This window comes from Cebus imitator, unplaced genomic scaffold (assembly GCF_001604975.1).
Source record: "Cebus imitator isolate Cc_AM_T3 unplaced genomic scaffold, Cebus_imitator-1.0 Scaffold45, whole genome shotgun sequence".
Lineage (NCBI taxonomy): Eukaryota > Metazoa > Chordata > Mammalia > Primates > Cebidae > Cebus > Cebus imitator.
In genome coordinates, this window is record NW_016107360.1 from 12,018,184 (window position 1) to 12,039,043 (window position 20,860).

Genomic DNA, 20,860 nt, shown 5'->3' on the forward strand with positions numbered 1-20,860 from the left:
TTTTTGAGACAGAGTCTTGCTCTGTCTCCCAGGCTGGAGTACAGCGGTGTGACCTCGGCTTTCCTTCCTGAGTTCCAGCGATTCTCCTGCCTCAGCCTCCTGAGTAGCTGGGACTACAGGCGAGTCCCACCACTCCCAGCTAATTTTTGTATTTTTTAAGTAGAGACAGGGTTTCATCATGTTAGCCAGGCAGGTCTCTAACTCCTGACCTCCTAATCTGCCCGCTTTAACCTCCCAAAGTGCTGGAATTACAGATGTGAGCCACCACAGCTGACCCACATTTTTTTGTCCCTGTTTGCAACACATCTCTTTCGCTATCCTTATCTCCAGGAAATCATTGGCCTGCCTTCTGCCACTATCAGCTAGCCTACCTTTTATACAACTTTATAAAATGGAGTCATGTAATATGTATTTTTTTCTGCCCTCTTTTAGCATGATTATTTTGAGATTTATTCATATTATTGCTTATATTTATTCCTTTTATTGTATCATTTGTTCATTCACCAGTCAATGGGCATTTGGGGTTGTTTTTTGGCTGGTACAAATCTGCTTATGAACATGTGTTTACAAGTTTTTTTATGGATATACAGTTTTTTTGTTTCTCTTGGGTAAATATCTGGGAGTGAATTGTATGGGTGATATGGTAGGTGAATATTTATAAGAAATTACTGGCTGGGTGCAGTGGCTCACACCTGTAATCCCAGCACTTTGGAAGGCCGAGGTGGGAGGGTCACTTGAGTTCAGGAGTTTGTGATCAGCCTGATGAAACCCCTCCTCTACTAAAAATACAAAAATTTGCCCGGTGTGGTGGTGCATGCTTGTAATCCCATCTACACTGGAGGCTGAGGCAGGAGAATCATTTGAACCCAGGAGATGGAGGATGCAGTGAACCAAGATCATGCCACTGCACTCCAGCCTGGGTGACAGAATGAGACTCTGTCTCAAAAAAAAAAAGAAAACCAGAAAAGAAGTTACTGTTTTGTAAGGTGTTTGTACCATTTTACATAGCCAGCCCTAATGAGTGTGTACTGATAGCTCATTGTGATTTTAATGTGCATATCCATAATGACTTGATGTTGAGCATCTTTTCTTATGCTTATTTGCTCTTTATCTTTTGTGTGAGTGGTCACATCTTTTTGGTAGTTTAAACATTGGGTTGTTCACCTTGAGTTTGTTTTTTATTCTGGATATGTCTTTTGTTTGATATATGTAAGGTTAATATTTTTTACAAGTCTGTAGCTTGCCTTTTCATTTCTTTAATGATGTTTTTAGAAAAGCAAAATTCTAATTTTGATATAGTACAGTTTATCAGTTTTTTATGTTTTGTGCTTTTTACCTTCTAAGGAACGTTTGCCGAATCCAGGGATATAAAGATTTTCTCTTAGGTTATCTTCTAGAAGTTTTATAATTAGCTTTTTTGCTTAGGTCTGTGAATCATTTTGAGTTACTTTTTGTGTATGGTATGAGATATGGAATGTATGGTATGGATATTCAGGTGACCTAGCATTATTTGTTTAAAAGACTTTCCATTGAATTGCTCAAAGTATATCTTTAAGTGTTCACATTGAACAAAATGTTCCAAATGGAATTGGCCTAATTATCTTTTTGTCACAATTTGTAATTTCTCCTTTATGATAATCTGCGTAGTAGAGAAGAGCAATGTATAAGAAGTTAACCTAAAAATTATCTTGGTCAGCAAATTCTGAAGTTTATCAATGCATGGAAACAACAGCAGTATAAATATGATTTTATTTTCTCCCTTTGCAAAAGTAATATATACTTATTGTGAAATGTTACAGTGTTCCAGAAATGAAGAATAGAGATATCAAAAATTACCTCCATGATTCTCATCCCCAGAGATAAGAACTGTTAATATTGTGATTTATATTTTGTGTACAACACACATAGGTATATCGTATTATAACTGTGTAAAACAACTTATAAACAAAAATGGATATTTTCTGTTTTAGTCACTTGCTATTTTCAATTAATGCATCTTAACATTTTTCCTTGTCAACTTGTACATCTGCCTTATTTAAGATTATAGATATATACTATTTCATTGTGTGGATAGAAAATGATTTATCCAATTGTCTATTGGCAGACATTTGATTATTCCAGTTTTTATGCTGTTAGAACAGTGTGTTACAGACATTCAGCCGATATTTAAGTACATTGGTGTAGATTTTCACTCTACATGGGTTTAAAATCTTTTGGTAATTATACTAATTTCATTTAGGATGAGAAAACAAAATGCAATAAATATGCTGATGAACTTGCAAAAATGGAGCTGAAATGGAAAGAACAAGTAAAAATTGCTGAAAATGTAAAACTTGAACTAGCTGAAGTACAGGACAATTATAAAGTAAGTTTGGTACTCATTGTACGTAAGCTTAAGGCATAAACTTTTGAAAATCTGTTATGTATAATTTTATTCAATCTAATATACATTTTAAATATGGTTAATTGAGAGTTTTTTCCACAAATAAAAGTGTGCTATATGTTTAGCTACATAAATATTGTTCATTAACTATGAATTGAGAAAATGGGTACCATTTGTGTTGCTATGGTGGCCTTAATTCTGTGAATTCAGATGGCTATTAAAATTACATCTTTTAATTGTGTTTATTTTTAAAGATGAAAAGTGATCATTATCTTCCTTTTCATTTTGAAACAAATATAAATATGTATGTAAAATTATTTTAGGATGGCTGAGTGTGGTGACTCATGCCTATAATCCCAGCTCTTTGGGAGGCCAAGCTGGGAGGATTGAGTCCAGGAGTTTGAGATCAGCCTGGGCAACAGGGAGATACCTCCCCATCACCAGTCTCTAAAAAATAAAAATAAATAAATAAAAAGGTTTATTTTAGGGTCTTGACTTTTTTTTGGAGTACAACAGTATGCCATCAGTAATTTTAAAAATTGGGCTAGAATTTTAACATTTATCACCAAAGTATGTGACTGTGATCATAAATGAAATACTGTAAAAGCAAGTGATGTTATCTTAACTAATGACAATTATTTTTGCCAAAATAATCTTAGGCAACAGACAAGCCCAAATGATAAATGATATCTATAAGAATGATAGAGAAGGCCGGGTGTGGTAGCTCACTCCTGTAATCCCCGCATTTTGGGAGGCCGAGGCAGGCGGATCATGAGGTCAGGAGTTCAAGACCAGCCTGGTCAACATAGTGAAACCCCATCTCTACTAAAAATACAAGAAATTTGCTGGGCATGGGGCAGGCACCGGTAATTCCAGCCACTTGGGAGGATGAGGCAGGAGAATCACTTGAAGTTGAGACGTGGAGGTTGCAGTGAGGCTAGATCATGCCGTTGTACTCTAGCCTGGGCAACAGTGTGAGACTCCATCTCAAAAAAAAAAAAAAAGAATATTAGAGAAAAAAATTAACAGGCTGTCTAGCTACTTAATAAGTACAAATATATGTTTCTTCCTAGTATAATTTAATATATTTTAAGATATGTATATAGATATAATTTACATTTTTTTTGAACTAAGGACCAGGAATTCTAAATGGTTTACATTTGCCATATCATAACTAATTGTATCTATGATCTAATTTTAAAATTAGAATTACTTTAGTTTTCCCTTTTAGGGGCTGGAGATGTAGCACATTACAGGCTAAGATACATTAGCTTGTTATTGTTTCTGGGATCCTTGTGGATATTCTTTTCAGTAACTGGCAGCTTCCTTGATTATTAAGTGTGAATCATGAATTCATATGAAAAGAATTTTTTGCATGTTGAATAGGAAAATGATTTAGTAAATGTTTGTTGAAGCCTATTATACATAAAGTACTGTGTTAGCTATCCTGTGGGTGATCATATAAGGCACAGGGCTATGCTTAAGGAGTTTATAATCTAGTAGATTGCTAGAATTGCAATGGTAGTGTGCACAACATTTTAACACTACCCTAGGTAATCATCTATAAACCATGGGAAGCTAAACAGATAATTTTATTTCATTAATGATAAAAGTAAGCATTGAGATTAAACAACATATCTAAAATTATGTAGCTGGTAAATGTGTTTGGCTTTTTATTTAGTTTCTTTTGCCCTATTTGGTACTGTTTTGACACAGACTAACACTGACCAGACAAGGCAAAATGTGATAAGGCTCTACATGAATGATAAGTTTAACTGCCTTAGAGTTGTTTCCAATCAAATATTTAAGGGGAAGACATTATGGAGTAACTAGACCTTTGAAAGAACAAACTGGGAGGGGAGGAGAAGCAGACCTAGGGAAAGGAAGCAGCAGCTTTCTAAGTACTGTAGATGGAAGAGCATTAAGTCATGTTTGGAGGTCAGAGGTGGAGTGCATTGTCTGCAAACTGTGAGCAGTCTTGTGATGGAGTAGCCTGGGCTTGAGTGATAGCTTGAAGCCAGGTTTTGGAAGGCCTAAAAGGAATTTGGCTGCTAGGTCCTATTAAGAATTTTCTAGGAGAAAAGAGACCCAATCACAGTGAGTCTTTTTGAAAATAATTTGGCAGCACTGAAGAGGATTTATAGCTGGGAAGGGTCTGAAGGTGAGGAAATCAGGTAGAAATATTCTTAGAATGAATTGATAAAGGCCACCTCCTTTTGGATACCTTCCCTGATCATCTGCCATTGAACAGGATATGCATCTACAAGAGAAAGCTGTAAAAGACATCTTGGGGGAAGAACCACTGAAGAATGGTTTTATTTGTATTCGTATCGATTAATGCTTAAGCTATAATAGGTGATCAGTGGGTGATTGCTGAATGAATGAATGAATGAATGAATGATTTAGAGACGGAAAGTGTTGGAGGTTGGAGAAAGAGGAAAAGGGAAAAGTATTCCAATATGGATTCTAAGCTTTAGTCACAATGTGCTCTGAGATTGAGATCTGTTAACAGAAGTAGGGAAGTAGACTTGGGACATTAACCATCAATTTAAAAGGCAGATTTGGAACTTAGGAGAGAGAAAGTGGTACATGAGTTAATATTTGTGATTTATTCCCAGGGGGATGGTATTTGAAGTTATGGAAGAAAGTGAGTTTTCAGAGAGGATATTGAGAGAAGAAGCCAAAGAAGAAACTTTGGAGAGTACTCATATTTGAATTGGGAAGAAAAAGCACACAAGAAAGGGCATGGGATGATGAAAATATTCATGCATTTCACATAAATCAAAGGAATAGTTTTAAGAATAAGGCAAGTTGGTCAATAAATGACAATTCAGAGAAGTTAAAGAATTAGTTGAGGAAAATAAATGGATTTAGCAATAGGAATTAATTTCATAAAACAGTGTAAACCAGATCTCAAAGTTGCAAGGAGGGAGAAGATAAAAATAATGATAATTTCTTTCTTTATTCAGCTGCAGTTGGCAGAAAAAGACAAAGAAATAAGTGGTCTGACTTCACATTTGGAAAACCTCTCCAGGGAGAAGGTATTGAGCAATGTAGTTTAAAAAATGTATATCATATGAAACTGAATAATAATACAGTTTTATGAAGAGACACATTTTATAGTTTATGTGACAAGAGGCTTTAAAAAAAATTGAATGACTAAAGACAAATAGATGTTAAGACTCTTAGTGAAAAGTGCTTTTAGATAAATAATATTTAAAATATTTAGAATGTAAGAAAAATGCTTAAGTGTTGAAAATTATTAGTTTGGTCTTTATTACTTAATTTCTATTTAACAAATAAGCTTTACAATGTTTAAATTAGAAAAACAGTGAAATTTATAAAAATTACATAAACTGTTCATCTGGTTTTCTTTTGTAGTAGGAAACATTTTTGAAGTTTAATGACTTACAGCATAACCTCAAATTCACATAGAGCAATACATTTGTAATATAAAAGATGCTATAATGCAGCATTTCTGAAAGTGTGGTTTGTGGTCCTTGTGGTAGTCCCCAATCCCCTTTCAAGTGCCTGCAAAGAAACAATTTTCATAATAACACAGATTTTTCTCCCCACTGTTAGATTTGCACTGTGTGAAAGCAGTGTGGGAATACTGCTTATGTGTTAGTATGAATTAAGGCAGTGGCATCAAACTGCATTAGTAGTTATTGTATTCATCACCACCATGTGCTCACAGTAGAGAAAAAAAAGCCAGTCTCACTGAAGATGTTGAAACAGTAAAAATTTGTTAATTTTATTTACACTTGACCCTTGGGTACATGTCTTTTTAGTGTTCTGTGTGATGAAACAAAAAGTACCCCTAAAGTTCTTTTGTTGCCTGATGAGGTATGATGATTAATAAAAGGTAAAGTGCTAACGTGATTGAGCTGTGAGTTGAACTAGCCTTTTTTTTTATGGAACACCATTTTTACTTTAAAGAACAACTTCTATATTCAGACTTGGGTATTTGGCAAATATTTTCTCTAAGTGAAATGAAATCAGCCTATTATTTCAAGGAAAAACAGTTGTTAATGTTTGTTACCACTGATAATATTTAAGTTTTTAAGCAAAAACTAAAATTTTGAAAAACTTGTATCTTCCACTGTGACTTTGATGCTTTCCAGTGTTTATAAACATGTCTAATGAGATGGGTGTAATATTTAGACTGTATTTTTTTAATTATATAGCAAAATTTGCCAGCATTTAGAAGATCCACATAACTCGTTGAACCAGTAGTTTTCTGAATGACCAGCGATGTTTCAAAATCATGCATCATAAAACTGCCATTCTAAGTGCAAGTTTGACCTCAAGATTGGATGGGGCTACTGTGATAGTTATGAAATTCTGATTTTTCAATTCCTACCACTTTTTCCACATTTCTCCTTTGGCATTCTGTAAGGACAAACCTTTCTTTGTCCTTGTTGATGTATGTCTGTGTGGCGTTGTTCCAGCAATAGTTTTCTGATGCCAAAACTGGTATTCTAAAATTCAGTTCAATTCTGATACTAACTACCACGAGTTAGCATAGACCCCACAGGTTAAGGGCTCAGTCCCACAAGACTGCTCCCATTTTAGAGGCCAGTTACAAGTGAGGTCCTCAGCCTACTGATAACCAATCATTTTCTTGTACTTATTCACACATAAGTATTTAGCAGCAAAAAATATTATGTACGATTAACAACAGTGAAAAAATGTGGCAGGTGTAGAATTTTCTTTTTTTTTTTTTGAGACAGAGTTTCACTCTTGTTACCCAGGCTGGAGTGCAATGGCGCGATCTCGGCTCACCGCAACCTCCGCCTCCTGGGTTCAGGCAATTCTCCTGCCTCAGCCTCCTGAGTAGCTGGGACTACAGGCACGTGCCACCATGCCCAGCTAATTTTTTGTAGTTTTAGTAGAGATGGGGTTTCACCATGTTGACCAGGATGGTCTCGATCTCTTGACCTCGTGATCCACCCACCTCGGCCTCCCAAAGTGCTGGGATTACAGGCGTGAGCCACCACGCCCGGCCAGAATTTTCTACTTGTGGCATCATGTCAGTGCTGAAAAAGTTTGAGTTTGGAACATTTGGGATTTTGGATTTTCTATCAGGGAAGGCTCAACCTGTATATTCTTTTCCTCACTTAACAGTACTATATTATGAAAATCATTCCATATATAAAGTTCATAGAAATCCTCCACCTTTTTTTTAAACAGCTATATAACATTCCATTGTACATACCATAATTTTTTTTTTTTTTTTTTTTGAGACAGAGTTTCGCTCTTGTTACCCAGGCTGGAGTGCAATGGCGTGATCTTGGCTCACCGCAACCTCTGCCTCCTGGGTTCAGGCAATTCTCCTGCCTCAGCCTCCTGAGTAGCTGGGATTACAGGCACGCGCCACCATGCCCAGCTAATTTTTTGTATTTTTAGTAGAGACGGGGTTTCACCATGTTGACCAGGATGGTCTCGATCTCTTGACCTCGTGATCCACCCACCTCGGCCTCCCAAAGTGCTGGGATTACAGGCTTGAGCCACCGCGCCCGGCCGATACCATAATTTTTTTTAAACAACCTCCTGTATTTGGGCATTTAGGTAGTTTCTAACATTTTACAAATAATGCTGCAATGAATGATTCTATGCACATATGGTTTTCTGGTGTTTGGGGTGGTGCCTTCAGGGTAAATTCCCTGAAGGGAATTCCGGAAGTGTGATTGCTGGTTTGAAGGGTAAATGCATGTATAGTTTTGTTAGAGATTGCCAGATCCCCTTTCATAGGGTTTGTATTATTTTTCATTTCCACCAGCAATGTATGAGAAGTGGACATGTTTCCCATACAAATTGTAATCAGGCTTTCTAATTTTTGCCTATGTGATAGATCAGGAATAGTATTATAGTGTAGTTTTAATTTGCATCTCTGTTACAAGTGAGGTTAAACATCTTTTTTGTGAGTTCTTTGGTTCATTATTCTCTGATTTTGGTTTGTTTTACTTATTATACATGTATATATTTACCCTGTTAGAGATATTAGCCCTTTATTTGTGATATATACGTAGTAAGGATTTTCTCCCAGTTTATCATTTTCTCTAGTTTATTTGACTTCTGACCATGCTTACTTTTACCATGTAAAAGTTGTTTATTTTTGTGTAGTCTAACGTGTGGTACTGCCTTGACCAGCAGTGTCAGCACCATGTGGAAACTTGTTAGAAATGCATATTCTTTGCCGGGTGCAGTGGCTCACACCTGTAATCCCAGCACTTTGGGAGGCCAAGGCTTGCAGATCACCTGAGGTCAGGAATTTCAGACCAGCCTGGCCAACATGTTAAAATTCTGTCTCTACTAAAAATGCAAAAATTAGCCAAATGTGGTGGCTCAACACCTGTAATCCCAGCTACTTGGGAGACTGAAGCAGGAGAATTGCTTGAATCTGGGAGGTGGAGGGTACAGTGAGCTGAGATCGTGCCACTGCACTACAGCCTTGACAACAGAGTGAGACTCTGTATCAACAATGACGACGACAAAAAGCATGTTCTTGGGCCCTGTCCCAGACCTGCTGAATCAGCAACTCTGGAGATGATGGCCCAAAATATGTGTTTGACAAAGGCCCTCCAGGTGTTTCTGATTTATGCTCAATTTTGAAAACCACTGCTGTGTTCCATTTGAATTTTTAGTTTTCCATAGAAAGCGGTCCCTACACCCATGTTATAGAGGAATTCACTTGTCTTTTGTTCTGATATAGTTTCAGGTTTTTTTTTTTTTTTTTTTTTTGAGATGGAGTCCTGCCTTATTGCCCAGGCTGGAGTGCAGTGGTGCAAGCTTGGCTCACTACTACTTCTGCCTTTGGGTTTAAGTGATTCTGCCTCAGCCTCCCAAGTAGCTGGGATTAAGGCGCCTGCCATCACACTCAGCTAATTTTTGTATTTTTAGTAGAGATGGGGTTTCACCATGTTGGCCAGGCTGGTCTAGAACTCTTGACCTCAGGTGATCCACCCACCTGGGCCTCCCAAAGTGCTGGGATTACAGGCATGAACCACTGCTTCTGGCCAGTTTCAGCTTTCTTTATGTTAAAATTTCCTATTTATCCATTTAGAATTTATTCTTGGATATCACAGAAGGAATGAATCTAAGTTTATCTACTTCTAAATTTCTATCTAGTTGTCTCAGTTCATTTATCAAAATATCAGTTTTGTGTCAGTGATTTGAGGTATTGCCTTTATCGTATAATAGATTTCTGTATGCATTTGGATCTCTTTCTGTCCTTTGAGTACGGTTCCATTGGTCTGTCTATTTATATACTAGTACCATGCTGATTTAATTGTAAGAACTTTGTAGTCTTTTTTTAGTATTTGGTTGAGTTAGTCGTTTCTCATAACTCTTTGTTTTCAGTGTTTTTCCTGAGGGGTTCGTTTTCCCTATCAATTTTAGTACTAACTTTCTAGCTCCAGAAATAAATGATTGTTGGTATTCTTACTGATATTGCATTAAGTGTATACATTAACTTAGGGATAACTAACATCTTGGTGATCTACCTTTTAATAAAACACGGGCGATATGGGATGTGGTGTTCAAATCTGTTTTGTGTCTTTCAGGAATTTTAATTTTCTTCATGTGGGTTTGGAAGAATTCCTTTAAAATAAAGTTTATTCCTAAGTATTTTTACTTTTCCTCTTGAAAACAGGATTTTCTCTTTCATTTATGTTGTAACTGTTTATTGTTTTTAAATATGGGGGCTCCTGAACTTTTTGTAGCTTTGAATTTTTATGTAATTGTAAACTCAAGTTGAAAAAATAGTATAGTGAACTCTCAGATATATTTTTTCCCCACCATTTGACAGTAGCTGGAGATGAAGACGTAAGAGCCCCTGCATATTGCATCTTCAGTACAAGGATGTTCTTTCAGCCATGTTACAGTTAACAGATTTAGGAAATTTAACACTGACCCAGTGTTGTCATCTAACCCACAATCCATATTAACATCATATCCTTAGTACTTTGTTTATTCTTTATAGCCTTTTCTTCCTTGATGTAAGATCTAATCCTAATCCGTGATGCATTTAGTTGTCATGTTTTTAGTTTCCCTTTATCCCTTTAACAATTTTATACCCTTTCTTAAACTTGACATTTTTGAAAAATATGGGCTAGTTATTTAATATTATATTTTGGTTTAATATTTCATCATGATGAAACTTAGGTTATAAATTTTGCCAGGAATACTACAGAATTTATCCTTCTCAATACTAGTGATCTTTCATTATTTGGTTAAGGTATTGTCCACCAGGTTTTACTTACGTAAAATTAGTATTTTCCCTTTGTAATTACTCAGTAATTTGTAGGGAGATACTTTGAGACCATGTAAATATCTTGTTTTTTATCAAATTTTCACCTGATATTTTTGTATCTGTTAATGATCTTCTAACTCCATCATTCCTTCTATATTGATTAGAATTTTTTTGTAAGAAAAAGCTATCTTTTCTTCCCCTCCACTTTTATCTATTCATTGGTTTTTATCATTGTAGACTCATGAATTCTTGTTTAATTCAATGGGTTACATCTGTTTTTATAATCATTTTAATACTCAGATTGTATCAGATTTAACTAGTAACAGCCCCTGCAAACTAGCTCTTGTGGCCTTTTAATATATCTTTCATTATTGTTTGAGCACTTATTACTTTCTGGTGTAGTAAGATGTTCCAGGCTCATCTTGTTATTTTCCTGTCCCAGCCTGGAATCAGTCTTTTCTCCAAGGAGTCCTGTTCCTTTCACTGGTGAATGTAGTTTAGAAACCAAGATCGGGGCTGTAAGTGTGCCCTTACTGATTCAAAGTCCTTAGCAGATAGAGCTTGGAAATATGTTTCTCCCCCTCTCTTTCCCTCTCTGTATATTCAACAGCAACAACAACAACAACAACAACAACAACACACACACCCACACACACACTTCATTAGTAAATACTAGTCTAAAATTCTAATTCTAGTCTAAAACTATAGCAAAAATTCTAGTCTTCTCTCTTTCTATAATATAACTTCCTTTTCTAATTAGACTAAGAACTTGGTCTCAGCTTCCTTGATACATTTACTCAAGTATTGAAGACACAGAAAATAATTTTAGGATTACTAACCCATACCACTGTGAAAAGCACATCCAACTAGAGTTCAACATTTGTTTCATTTTTTGGTGGGTGGGATGGAGGGTATAAAATTTACATATTTAGTTGCCCTGTGGTGTACTCTCCATGCTCCTTTACTCTCAAAGCATCCCCATACTGGCAGAGAAGAGGAATATATTATTTCTCCTGTTTACCGGTTGGGAATATCAGAAACATCCTTAACTTGTCAAGTAATTTGCAAAACCAGGGTCATTGTGAGCCATTTTGGGTACTGAAGAAAAAAAATATTTAGGCACCCTGGCAAAGGCAATCAGATAAGCAGACTTGTTCCTGGGAGATGGAACAGTAAAAGATGACTACTTCTGACAAAATCTCTTTCTTAAATTGTGATGGCTTTCTATTTTAGGAAAATTATGAGTCAGCAGTTAATACTGTTTTGCTCAGATAAGATAGCTGCACTCATGTTATCCATGACTTTGTAAAAGTAGGAAAGATCTCCCAGAGATTCTTGATCATTTTTTGTCTAGAACCCTTTGATATTCTGGTGAAGTCTATTTTCAGAAAATGATTTAAAATGAATAAAGCAAAATGTGTAGAATCACAAAGGAAACACATTATTATAGTTATCAAAATATTAAGACAAATTTGTAATATATGTGATAGTAGAGTATATGCTTATTCATTTAAATGTTAAATCAGATTTAGTAGCATGTCTAATAATGACTAATGTTGAAGTGATCAATATCACTTCAAAGGCTATTTTGAGATGGTTACAGCAAATGTAATCTGAAACAAATGTAAGATTTAGCAGTGTGTCTAATAATGATCATAAAGGCTATTTTGAGATGGCTACAACAAATGTAATTGAAACAGATCGATGTGATTTCTGTAGGTGGCCAAGTTATAGGTACTACAACCATTACTGTGGTTTTTTTGCCCTATGTTTCCAATGGAAGAAAATCCTAAACTTTAGTTAGAAGTTAGTGAATAGATGCAATTTTTTTTTCCCATTTAAGTTCATGGACCTCCTGAAATCTAAACATGGACCCTTTGAGGGGCTTTATGAATGCCAGTTTAAGAACCTTCTCCAAGTCCACATGTTAGGTTTTGGAGGGGAGAGTTCAGTCTTCTGATTTGCAAAAGAGCCTAACCTTAACTTTTTTGTCCATGTTCATACATTGTGTTTCCCCCATGAGGAGTCAAAGCTGCTTGTCACCAGTCCTGTTCTTACCCTGAATCCTATTTGCAAAGAATTTATTGTATCTTTGATGGTAGAGTAGGAGTATTAAACTCCCTATTAGGCTGGAACTCCCTATAAAGTTGCTTGACTGTACCATGCATGCATAGATCTTTTGATGAAATTGTTGACTCTATTTCAATAGTATGTTATTTGCTTACGGAAGAATTTAACTATACTTCTTTAATTTGCTTAAATTTCTGAAGAAGTATTTTATCATCTCTAACTTATTTTGTGCCCATTTTTTCTTTCTTTTGAATCGTGTTTGAAATATTTCTTGGATTTAACCTTTCCATTTTTCTGTAGTCACATGCCAGTCTTGAATTACTGTAGCAGCATCTCTGGGGTTTTCAGCCATGGCAAGAGACGAAGGACATCTTTTGAGTGCCTGCCTTGTTCTAAATATATCTCCCATTTCTCAATAGCCCTGTAAGGCCTAGAAAAGAGAAATTCCTTAGGGCTATTAGTGCTGTTCTGATGATCAAATCTAGGTCAGCCTGATTCTAATCTACCATGCTGCACTGCTTTCCTGTATTTGCTGCACTGTATTTCCTGCACTGCTTTCCTAATTTGCTTCTTGTTTTGAGTATGCCCATTATTCTTTTTCTAAATTAACCTTACTAGGGACCATTTTTACCATGCTGTTGTTCAAAATGTCTATCAACTAGTGAATGGATAGAAAAACCAGAAGAAGTCTCATTGTAGTAAATTGCATGATAGATTTGACATATATGACCTCCAACTTGTCTTTTCAGCTATATCTCCTGCCTGAGACAGGGTCTTGCTTTGCTATGTTGTTCTCCAACTCCTGGGCTCAGGTGATCTTCCCTCTCAAAGAAGGGATTATAGGGGTGAGCCACTGTTCCTGGCTCTTGATATTCTTAATACGCATTCTTTGCTCTAGCCATATTATTCATTTACCAAGCCTGAAATATGTTACTATTTCTCATGTCTTCTGTATCTTTTCATGTACTTTATGTCTAGATTGCTATTTATCTGCTTGGTGAAAATTCCTTAGGATCCACCCCAAATGGCTCTTCTCTATAGTCTCTTTCTAGTATATAGTGTTTACATTTTGATACATTGCATTTTACCTTCATCTCTATACAAGTCAACTTATTACAATTAATTGTTATTTATCTAGAGTTGTATCTTCTATTAGACTGAATTTCTTGAAGGCAAAATCCATTTCAAGTTAATCTTTGTATCTCTAGTTCCTAGTATAGTACCTGCTGTGTAACAGATGCTGTGATAAGTATCTTGAATGAGTATTTTCTTTTTTTGCTTAAATTTCACAAGTCTTATTTTTGCAATAAAATAATGAGTCATTGAAAGGCAGGAATGCCATTTTAACCTCACAGTTTTTACACAGTACCTGGCAGAGTTGATACATGGACATGTATGCTATGAATGGACTTGCTTAGAAAGAACTTTTAATTGCTACATCTCTTTTTTATTTATTTATTTATTTATTTTACTTTAGGTGCATACTGTATCCGGCATCTCTCCCCATGTTATCCCTCCGCACCCTTCCCCTCCCTCCTACATCTCTTACCAAATCTCAGTTGACTTGCATTTTTCTTAATGTTTACCAGTTTTGCTCTTGATGGTGACTTTCATTTTAAGGTTACTTAGTCCAGTTTTTGGATCATTTAAATAGGTAAAAATGTGTTAACTTAGACAGAGTCTCATCTCTACCCCCAAGAAATGACAAGCAGCAAAACCAGCTCACCTTTCCAGACTAAAATTTTTTATTCTTATATCCTTTGTTAATAAGGCCTCTGGTTCATTTTTTTTTTTTTTAAACAGTTCTGTTAAGGTGCAGTTTACATGTAGTAGAATCTATTCATTTAAATGCGGTTTGATGACTTTTGGCAAATGCATGTAGTTCTGTAACTACCATTTTACTTAAACAGTGTAATGTTTCCATTATTGCATTACTGCACAAAGTTCCCTCTTGCTCTTTTGCAGTTGTCCCCTTCTGCTACCACCACCCACCCTCCCACCCTGTCCTAGAAAACCTCTGGTCTGCTTTCTGTCCCTGTTGTTTTATGGCTTCTAGCATTTCATGTAATTGCAATGATGCAGAAATTATCCATTCACTAGTTGATAGACATTAATCCTCTTGCCAGCTAATGGACATTTAAATTATTCGTGATATTTTGCTATTAGAAATAATGCTGCTGTGAACATTCTTACCCAACTATTTTTGTGGACATATGTTTTCATTTTTCTTGGGTAGATACCTAGGAGTGGAATTGCGGGCTTATGTGGTAAGTGTATGTTTTTAATGAAACAGCCAAATTGTTTTCCTGGCTGCACCATTTTGTATTCCCACTGGCAGTGTATGAACTTTGCAGCTGCTCCATATCCTCACCAGCACTTGGTATTATTGTCAGTCTTTAATTTTAGTCATCTTAGTGGGTGTGTTTAGTGTTATCTTATTGTGGGTTTAATTTTAATTTCCCTGATAACTAGTGATGCTGAGCATCTTTTCGTGTGCTTACAGGCCATTTGTACATCCTCCTTTCTGAAGTTTCTGTTAAAATCTATTTTTTTTTTCTATTGAGCTGTCATCTCTGTTTGTGATAGTTCTCTTTATATCCCAGATATAATTCCTTTGTCAGATATTTTGGTGGTGTTTTCTTCCAGTTTGTGGTATGTTTTTTCTTATCTTACAGCATTATCTTTTGAAGAGCAAAATACTTGAATTTTGAGGTTGTCCAGTTTATCTGTATTTGTCTTAATGATTCATGTTGTTTGTCCTGTCTTAAATTTTTGCCTAAATCAAGGTTATGAAGATTTTCTCCTATTTTTTTCTTCTAAAAGGTTTGTAGTTTTAGCTCTCTTACTTTAGATTTATGATTTATTTATGTTTTATATGGTATGATACGTAGTCAGTTTATTTTGTAAATAAATACCCAGCTTTTAAACATCATGTTGAAAAGACCATCCTTTTTCTCCATAGAATTTCCTCCACATCTTGAGGTATTTTCAGTGTTGAAAATACTCTATAAGTATGGGTCTACTTTTAGACTCTATCTTCTATTTTATTGACTTTTATCAGGGGTCAGCAAATTAAGGCCTGTGTGCTAAATCTGGCTTATATAAATAAAACTATATTAGCACATGACCATGCCCATTTATGTAGGTATCATCTATGACTGCAACTGCAGAGACAGATTTCAGTAGGTGCCACAGAGACTGTTTGGCCTGCAAAGGTGAAAATATCTACTGTCTGGTCCTTTGTGGAAAACGATTGCCAGCTCCTTATCTGTATTCTTATGCCAATACTATACTGTCTTGTTTACTGTAGCTTTATAATACATCTTGAAATCAGGTTGCGTAAGTCTTCCAACTTTGTTCTGCTTTTTTTCTTTTTTCTTAAAGAAAGAGTCTTCCCCTATCTTCTAGGTTGGAGTGAATGGCTTCATTGTAGCTCACTGCAATCTTGAATTCCTGGTGCTCAAGTGATCTGCCTGCCTCAGCCTCCAAAATAGCTGGGCTCAAGTGATCCTTCTGCCTCAGCCTCCGAAATAGCTGGACTATAGGATATGCCACTGTATCCAGCTAATTTTTTTCTTGTTTTCTTTTCTTTCTTTCTTTTTTTTTTTTTTTTGAGACAGGGTCTTACCCTGTCACCCAGGCTTGAGTGCAGTAGTGCTATCATGGCTTACTACAGCCTTGATGTCCCAGACTCAGGTGATCCACCTCAGCCTTTTTGAGTAGCAGGGACTACAGGCACATGCTACCACACCCAGCTAATTTTTGTATTTCTTGCAGAGAAAGGGTTTTGCCATGTTGCCCAGGCTGGGCTCAAGTGATCCACCCACAGCCTCCAAAGTGCTGGGATTACAGGCATGAGCCACTGTGCCTGGCCGTTTTAAAATTTTAAAATTGAGATAGGGTCTTACTATGTTGCCCAAGCTTGTCTCAAACAGGCAGTCCTCCTGCCTTGGCCTCCCAAGGTGCTAGAGTTACAGGTACGAGCCACCATGCCCAGCCTGTTCTTTCTGCTTTTTACATATGAACGATTACAGGACCTTTGTATTTCTATGTACATTTTAGAATTACTTTGTCAATTTGTACAAAAGCCTACTGGGATTTTGATAGGCATTGCATTGTATTTGTAGTTAATTGTAGGGGGGAGGGGGTCTAGTCCATGAACACATTGTATGTCTCTGTTTGTTTATGCTCTTTTTAATGCATTACTTTGTTTAGTGTATAGGTTTTGCACATCTTTTGTGTATTTATTCCTAAATATTTTATCTATTGATTTTACTGTAATTTTACGGCTATTTATTGCTGTATGTAGAAATACAATAGATTTTACATATTGACCTTGTATACTGCAACCTGGCTAAATTATTTACGCTCATTTTCCTAGTTTTTATAGATTTTTGGGGATTTTTTAATGTACATCCTCATACCATTGTGAATAAAGATAGTTTTACTTCTTCCTTTCCAATCTACCTTACTTTTGCCTTGATCCACTGGCTATTTTGAATGGAAGTGTTGAGAGCAGACATCATCACCTTATTATTATTGATCTTATTATGATCTTCAGTAGAATCATTTAGTTTTTCACCATTAAGGTTCAATGGTAGGTTTTTTAACTGCCTTTTATGAGGTTAAGAAAGTTCCTTTTTATTCTTTAGTTTCTGAGATTTAAAAAAAAAAAAACATGAATGACTTGAATTATGTAAAATATTTCTTCTACATCAGTTGAAATGATCATATTTTTTCCCTTTAAAAGGTAAATTACATTTATCGATTTTTGGATGTTGACCTGCACTTGGTTTTTGGATGTTAAAGTGACTTTTTTTTTTTTTTTCTGGTGAGAAAGCCCATTTGACCATGTTTTATTTTTTAATATTACTGGGTTTGACTTGCTATAATAAGTTAAGGCTTTTGCATTAATATATATGAGTGATAAGGTCTCTAGTTTTTTTGTGAAATCCTCGTTTTATATATCAGAATAGTACTGGCCTTATAAAACAAGTTAGGGAATGTTTCTTTGTTTTTTGAAAGAGTTTATACAGGACACATCTTTTTTAAAAATCTTAAATGATAGAATTCCATTTTTCTTTTTTTTTTTTTTTTNTTTGAAGATTTTTTATTCATAGCTAAGTTATAAGAGATTCACAGTTTGCCCTGAATTAACTCAGTGAGAAAGGTGTACTTTCTTCGCACAAATAAATTTGAAAATATATTGACTTTATCCTGCTTTCCGATTTTGTTATATGTGGAGGATACATTTATGAGAAGTTGAGTCAGCTTTTCTAACTGTATTTCCAATTGCATTCCAACTTCATAATGGGAAATAATTTTGTTGCTATATTTTGACTAGATGTTTAATACTGCTGTAATTATGAAGTATTTTTTTTATTGCTTTGCTTATTCACCTTTGTTTTTGTTAATTTCAGGAACTTACAAGGAGTCTAGAAAATCAAGCAGAAAGGAAAATGGAAGGTCAGAATTCCCAGAGTCCTCAATGTTTCAACACATGTTCAGAGCAAAATGATTATATTCTCACACTGTCAAATGCACAACCAGTTCTGCAATATGGTAATCCTTATGCATCTCAGGAAACAAGAGGTTATTACAGTATTTTTGGTTTGGGGTTAGCTGCATCTGGAGATTTTTTTATGGTTTATATTGTCATGGATTAGCAAATTGCTGGTACAGTCAACTCTAAGACAAACATTTTATTTGTATAATTAGCAGTTTTAGTATTTAACACTGTAACTGACCTCATTTAGAAGTGATGCACCATGAGATGAGTAGTTTATTTGCTAATTACATATAGTTCACAATTTAAAAAACCACCTGGGTTAAAAATAAAAACATCTATTTTTTTTGATGTACCAAAGTGGTTCTTTATATCCTGTTCATCATATCTATACGTAGAGACATTAATTTTAGTAATTAGTTTCACTCTGCCCTTCCAAAAATTTTATTACAGATGGAGCAGATGGTGCTTTTTACCCAGATGAAATACAAAGGCCACCTGTGAGAGTCCCCTCTTGGGGACTGGAAGACAATGTTGTCTGCAGCCAGCCTGCCCGAAACCTTAGTCGGCCTGATGGCTTAGAGGACCCCGAGGATAGCAAAGTAAATTGAATTTTCATTGTATGAGCCTGACCCTCTTTTATTTTCTGGCTTATGTAGAGAGGTAAGGGTATGTGTGGATGTGTGTATCTTTGTGCGTACATGCGTGTGTGTGGAAGGAGAGTGTGTGCTTGTGCCTGCACACAATTGCCTATTTGATTTTTTAAAAAACCTTCTTGTATTTAAATTTGAAAAATCTACCAGTATGCTTCAGATTACTCTTTAGGATTTATATACTAAAGTAAAAGATTAAGTTCAGAGAATAATCTTAGAATATTATAGTTATCAGATAGTTTAATCTTAATCACTAAGTAATTTACTATACTTTTTTGATTATAGATGTACTAGGCTAGGAGCAGCAAAGTGTTAATGGCAATATTATGCTTCAGTATACATCTTTTCATTATAGCATTTACATCCCTTTTTAGATTTCAGTGTGGACTCTTGAGTCAGAAAAAGAGAGAAGTATATGTATCCTGGTGGTTTTCTTTTTTGGAGAAATACTATTTGAGATGTCTTTAGTATTTTTGTAGGATTTCTTATTCTCTGGCACCAACACAGTACTGATGATAATTGAGTAAGTTTGTATAGCATGCCATTATTTTATAAATTTTATTTAAGAGATTCCTTCACCATTTAATGAATAGGTTTGTTTCCCTACAGCAGCTCTTTTTGGATAATAGGTTATTTTCTTCATAGCAGCTCTTTTTGGATTTCCTGTGCATAAGATGAATTTAAAAGAAATGCTTTACCGTGCTCTTTGCAAGTACAGTGGTATCATGACCTGTTTCTTATTTAATCTAGTTTGCTGCATTTAATTGCTATTAACCTTTGCAGAAACTGATCAGTGTTCAGGCAGGCATGATTTTAGCCCCAGTGCTCAACACCCATAATGGAGAAAAATGTATTTCTCCCTCCTGCCTTTTGGCCTCCTATGTCCATTACTGGGAATAATTAGGAAAACTGTCAGAACTTTTGTAGCCTATTTAAGGTCTAGAGTATCATCTTACTGCTTTTTCACACCTTTACTTCACATTTTGCATATTTAATCTGATCATTCTTGGCACAGATGTTACATGTGACAAGCCCTTCTCTTCCGTAGTCATCTGCTTCAGTTTAATTAGCAGAATGTTCTTTCTGATCTGTGTGCTTTGCCCTCCTGCAAACCCATGAGAAGCAGTGTTAGAGTCTTGTGCTCATTTGCTGACATGCTTAGATTTGGTAATGAGATGGAGGACTCTTAATATGCACACCTTGAGTAACTTTATTTTGCAGTCAGAAGATTTTTCACGTTAGACGGTAATTCTTATGTACATTCAGAATTCAAAAAAAATTCTCGTCATTACAACAAAAATCACTTGCAAATGAGGTGTTTTAATAAGTAATTTTAGTAAGAATAAGGAAAGCAAATTTGAGTTGACCCGTTTTCTTTCTGTTTCTGACCTGGGAGTGATTAATAGCCACAGGCCCTAGCACTTTTGAGGCAGGGTTGAGGTGACCTACCTACTTTTTCAGCCTACCTTAGTGCCTACACCTGCCGTATCTCTGCTCTTCTGCACCAGAAACTGTGGTCAATTGTCAAATCAAAAACCTTTTGTGACTCTCATTTATCTAATGATTGTAATAACTTTAACATCATAATTATGACAGCAGCAAACATTTCTATACGCCTCTTTGCCATTAATGCTGAGCTCTTTAGATAGAGTCACTTATTTGTTCTTTATAGCAGTCCTATGAGGTAGGAACTGTTACTCTCACAAGTTTAGAGTGGAGGAAACCAAGAGACAGATTAAATAGCTTGCCCCAAATCACATAGCTGCTGTGGGCAGAGACAGGATGGAACCTCATGAGATTGGCTAGAGAAGCTGTGGTTTTAGCCACCTGTCAAATTGACTAAACCAGAGGTTTTCATACTTTCTTAGTTCATGGCACCCTTAGCATCTCAGTAATTTTTTTTTCACAGTAACCCCTAGGCCAAAAGAAATACAGTAAGTCCTCACTTAATGTCATATATAAGTTACTGGAAATTGTGACTTTAAACAAAATGA

General features: G+C 35.6%; 1 protein-coding gene across 7 annotated transcripts in view; it reads left to right on the top strand.

Annotated features, from left to right (window-relative positions):
- The window catches only part of TAX1BP1 (Tax1 binding protein 1), an 85,977-nt gene that overhangs the window by 53,614 nt on the left and 11,503 nt on the right, over nt 1–20,860 (top strand). For 2 of the 7 annotated variants that reach the window (XM_017526868.2, XM_017526869.2), the window contains exons 13-16: nt 2,240–2,365; nt 5,353–5,424; nt 18,128–18,299; nt 18,667–18,815. In XM_017526868.2, coding sequence (XP_017382357.1) covers nt 2,240–2,365; nt 5,353–5,424; nt 18,128–18,299; nt 18,667–18,815 — 519 coding nt within the window. The remainder of the gene's footprint in view (nt 1–2,239; nt 2,366–5,352; nt 5,425–18,127; nt 18,300–18,666; nt 18,816–20,860) is intronic. The other 5 variants (XM_017526870.2, XM_017526872.2, XM_017526871.2 and 2 more) reach the window with 5 other exon arrangements.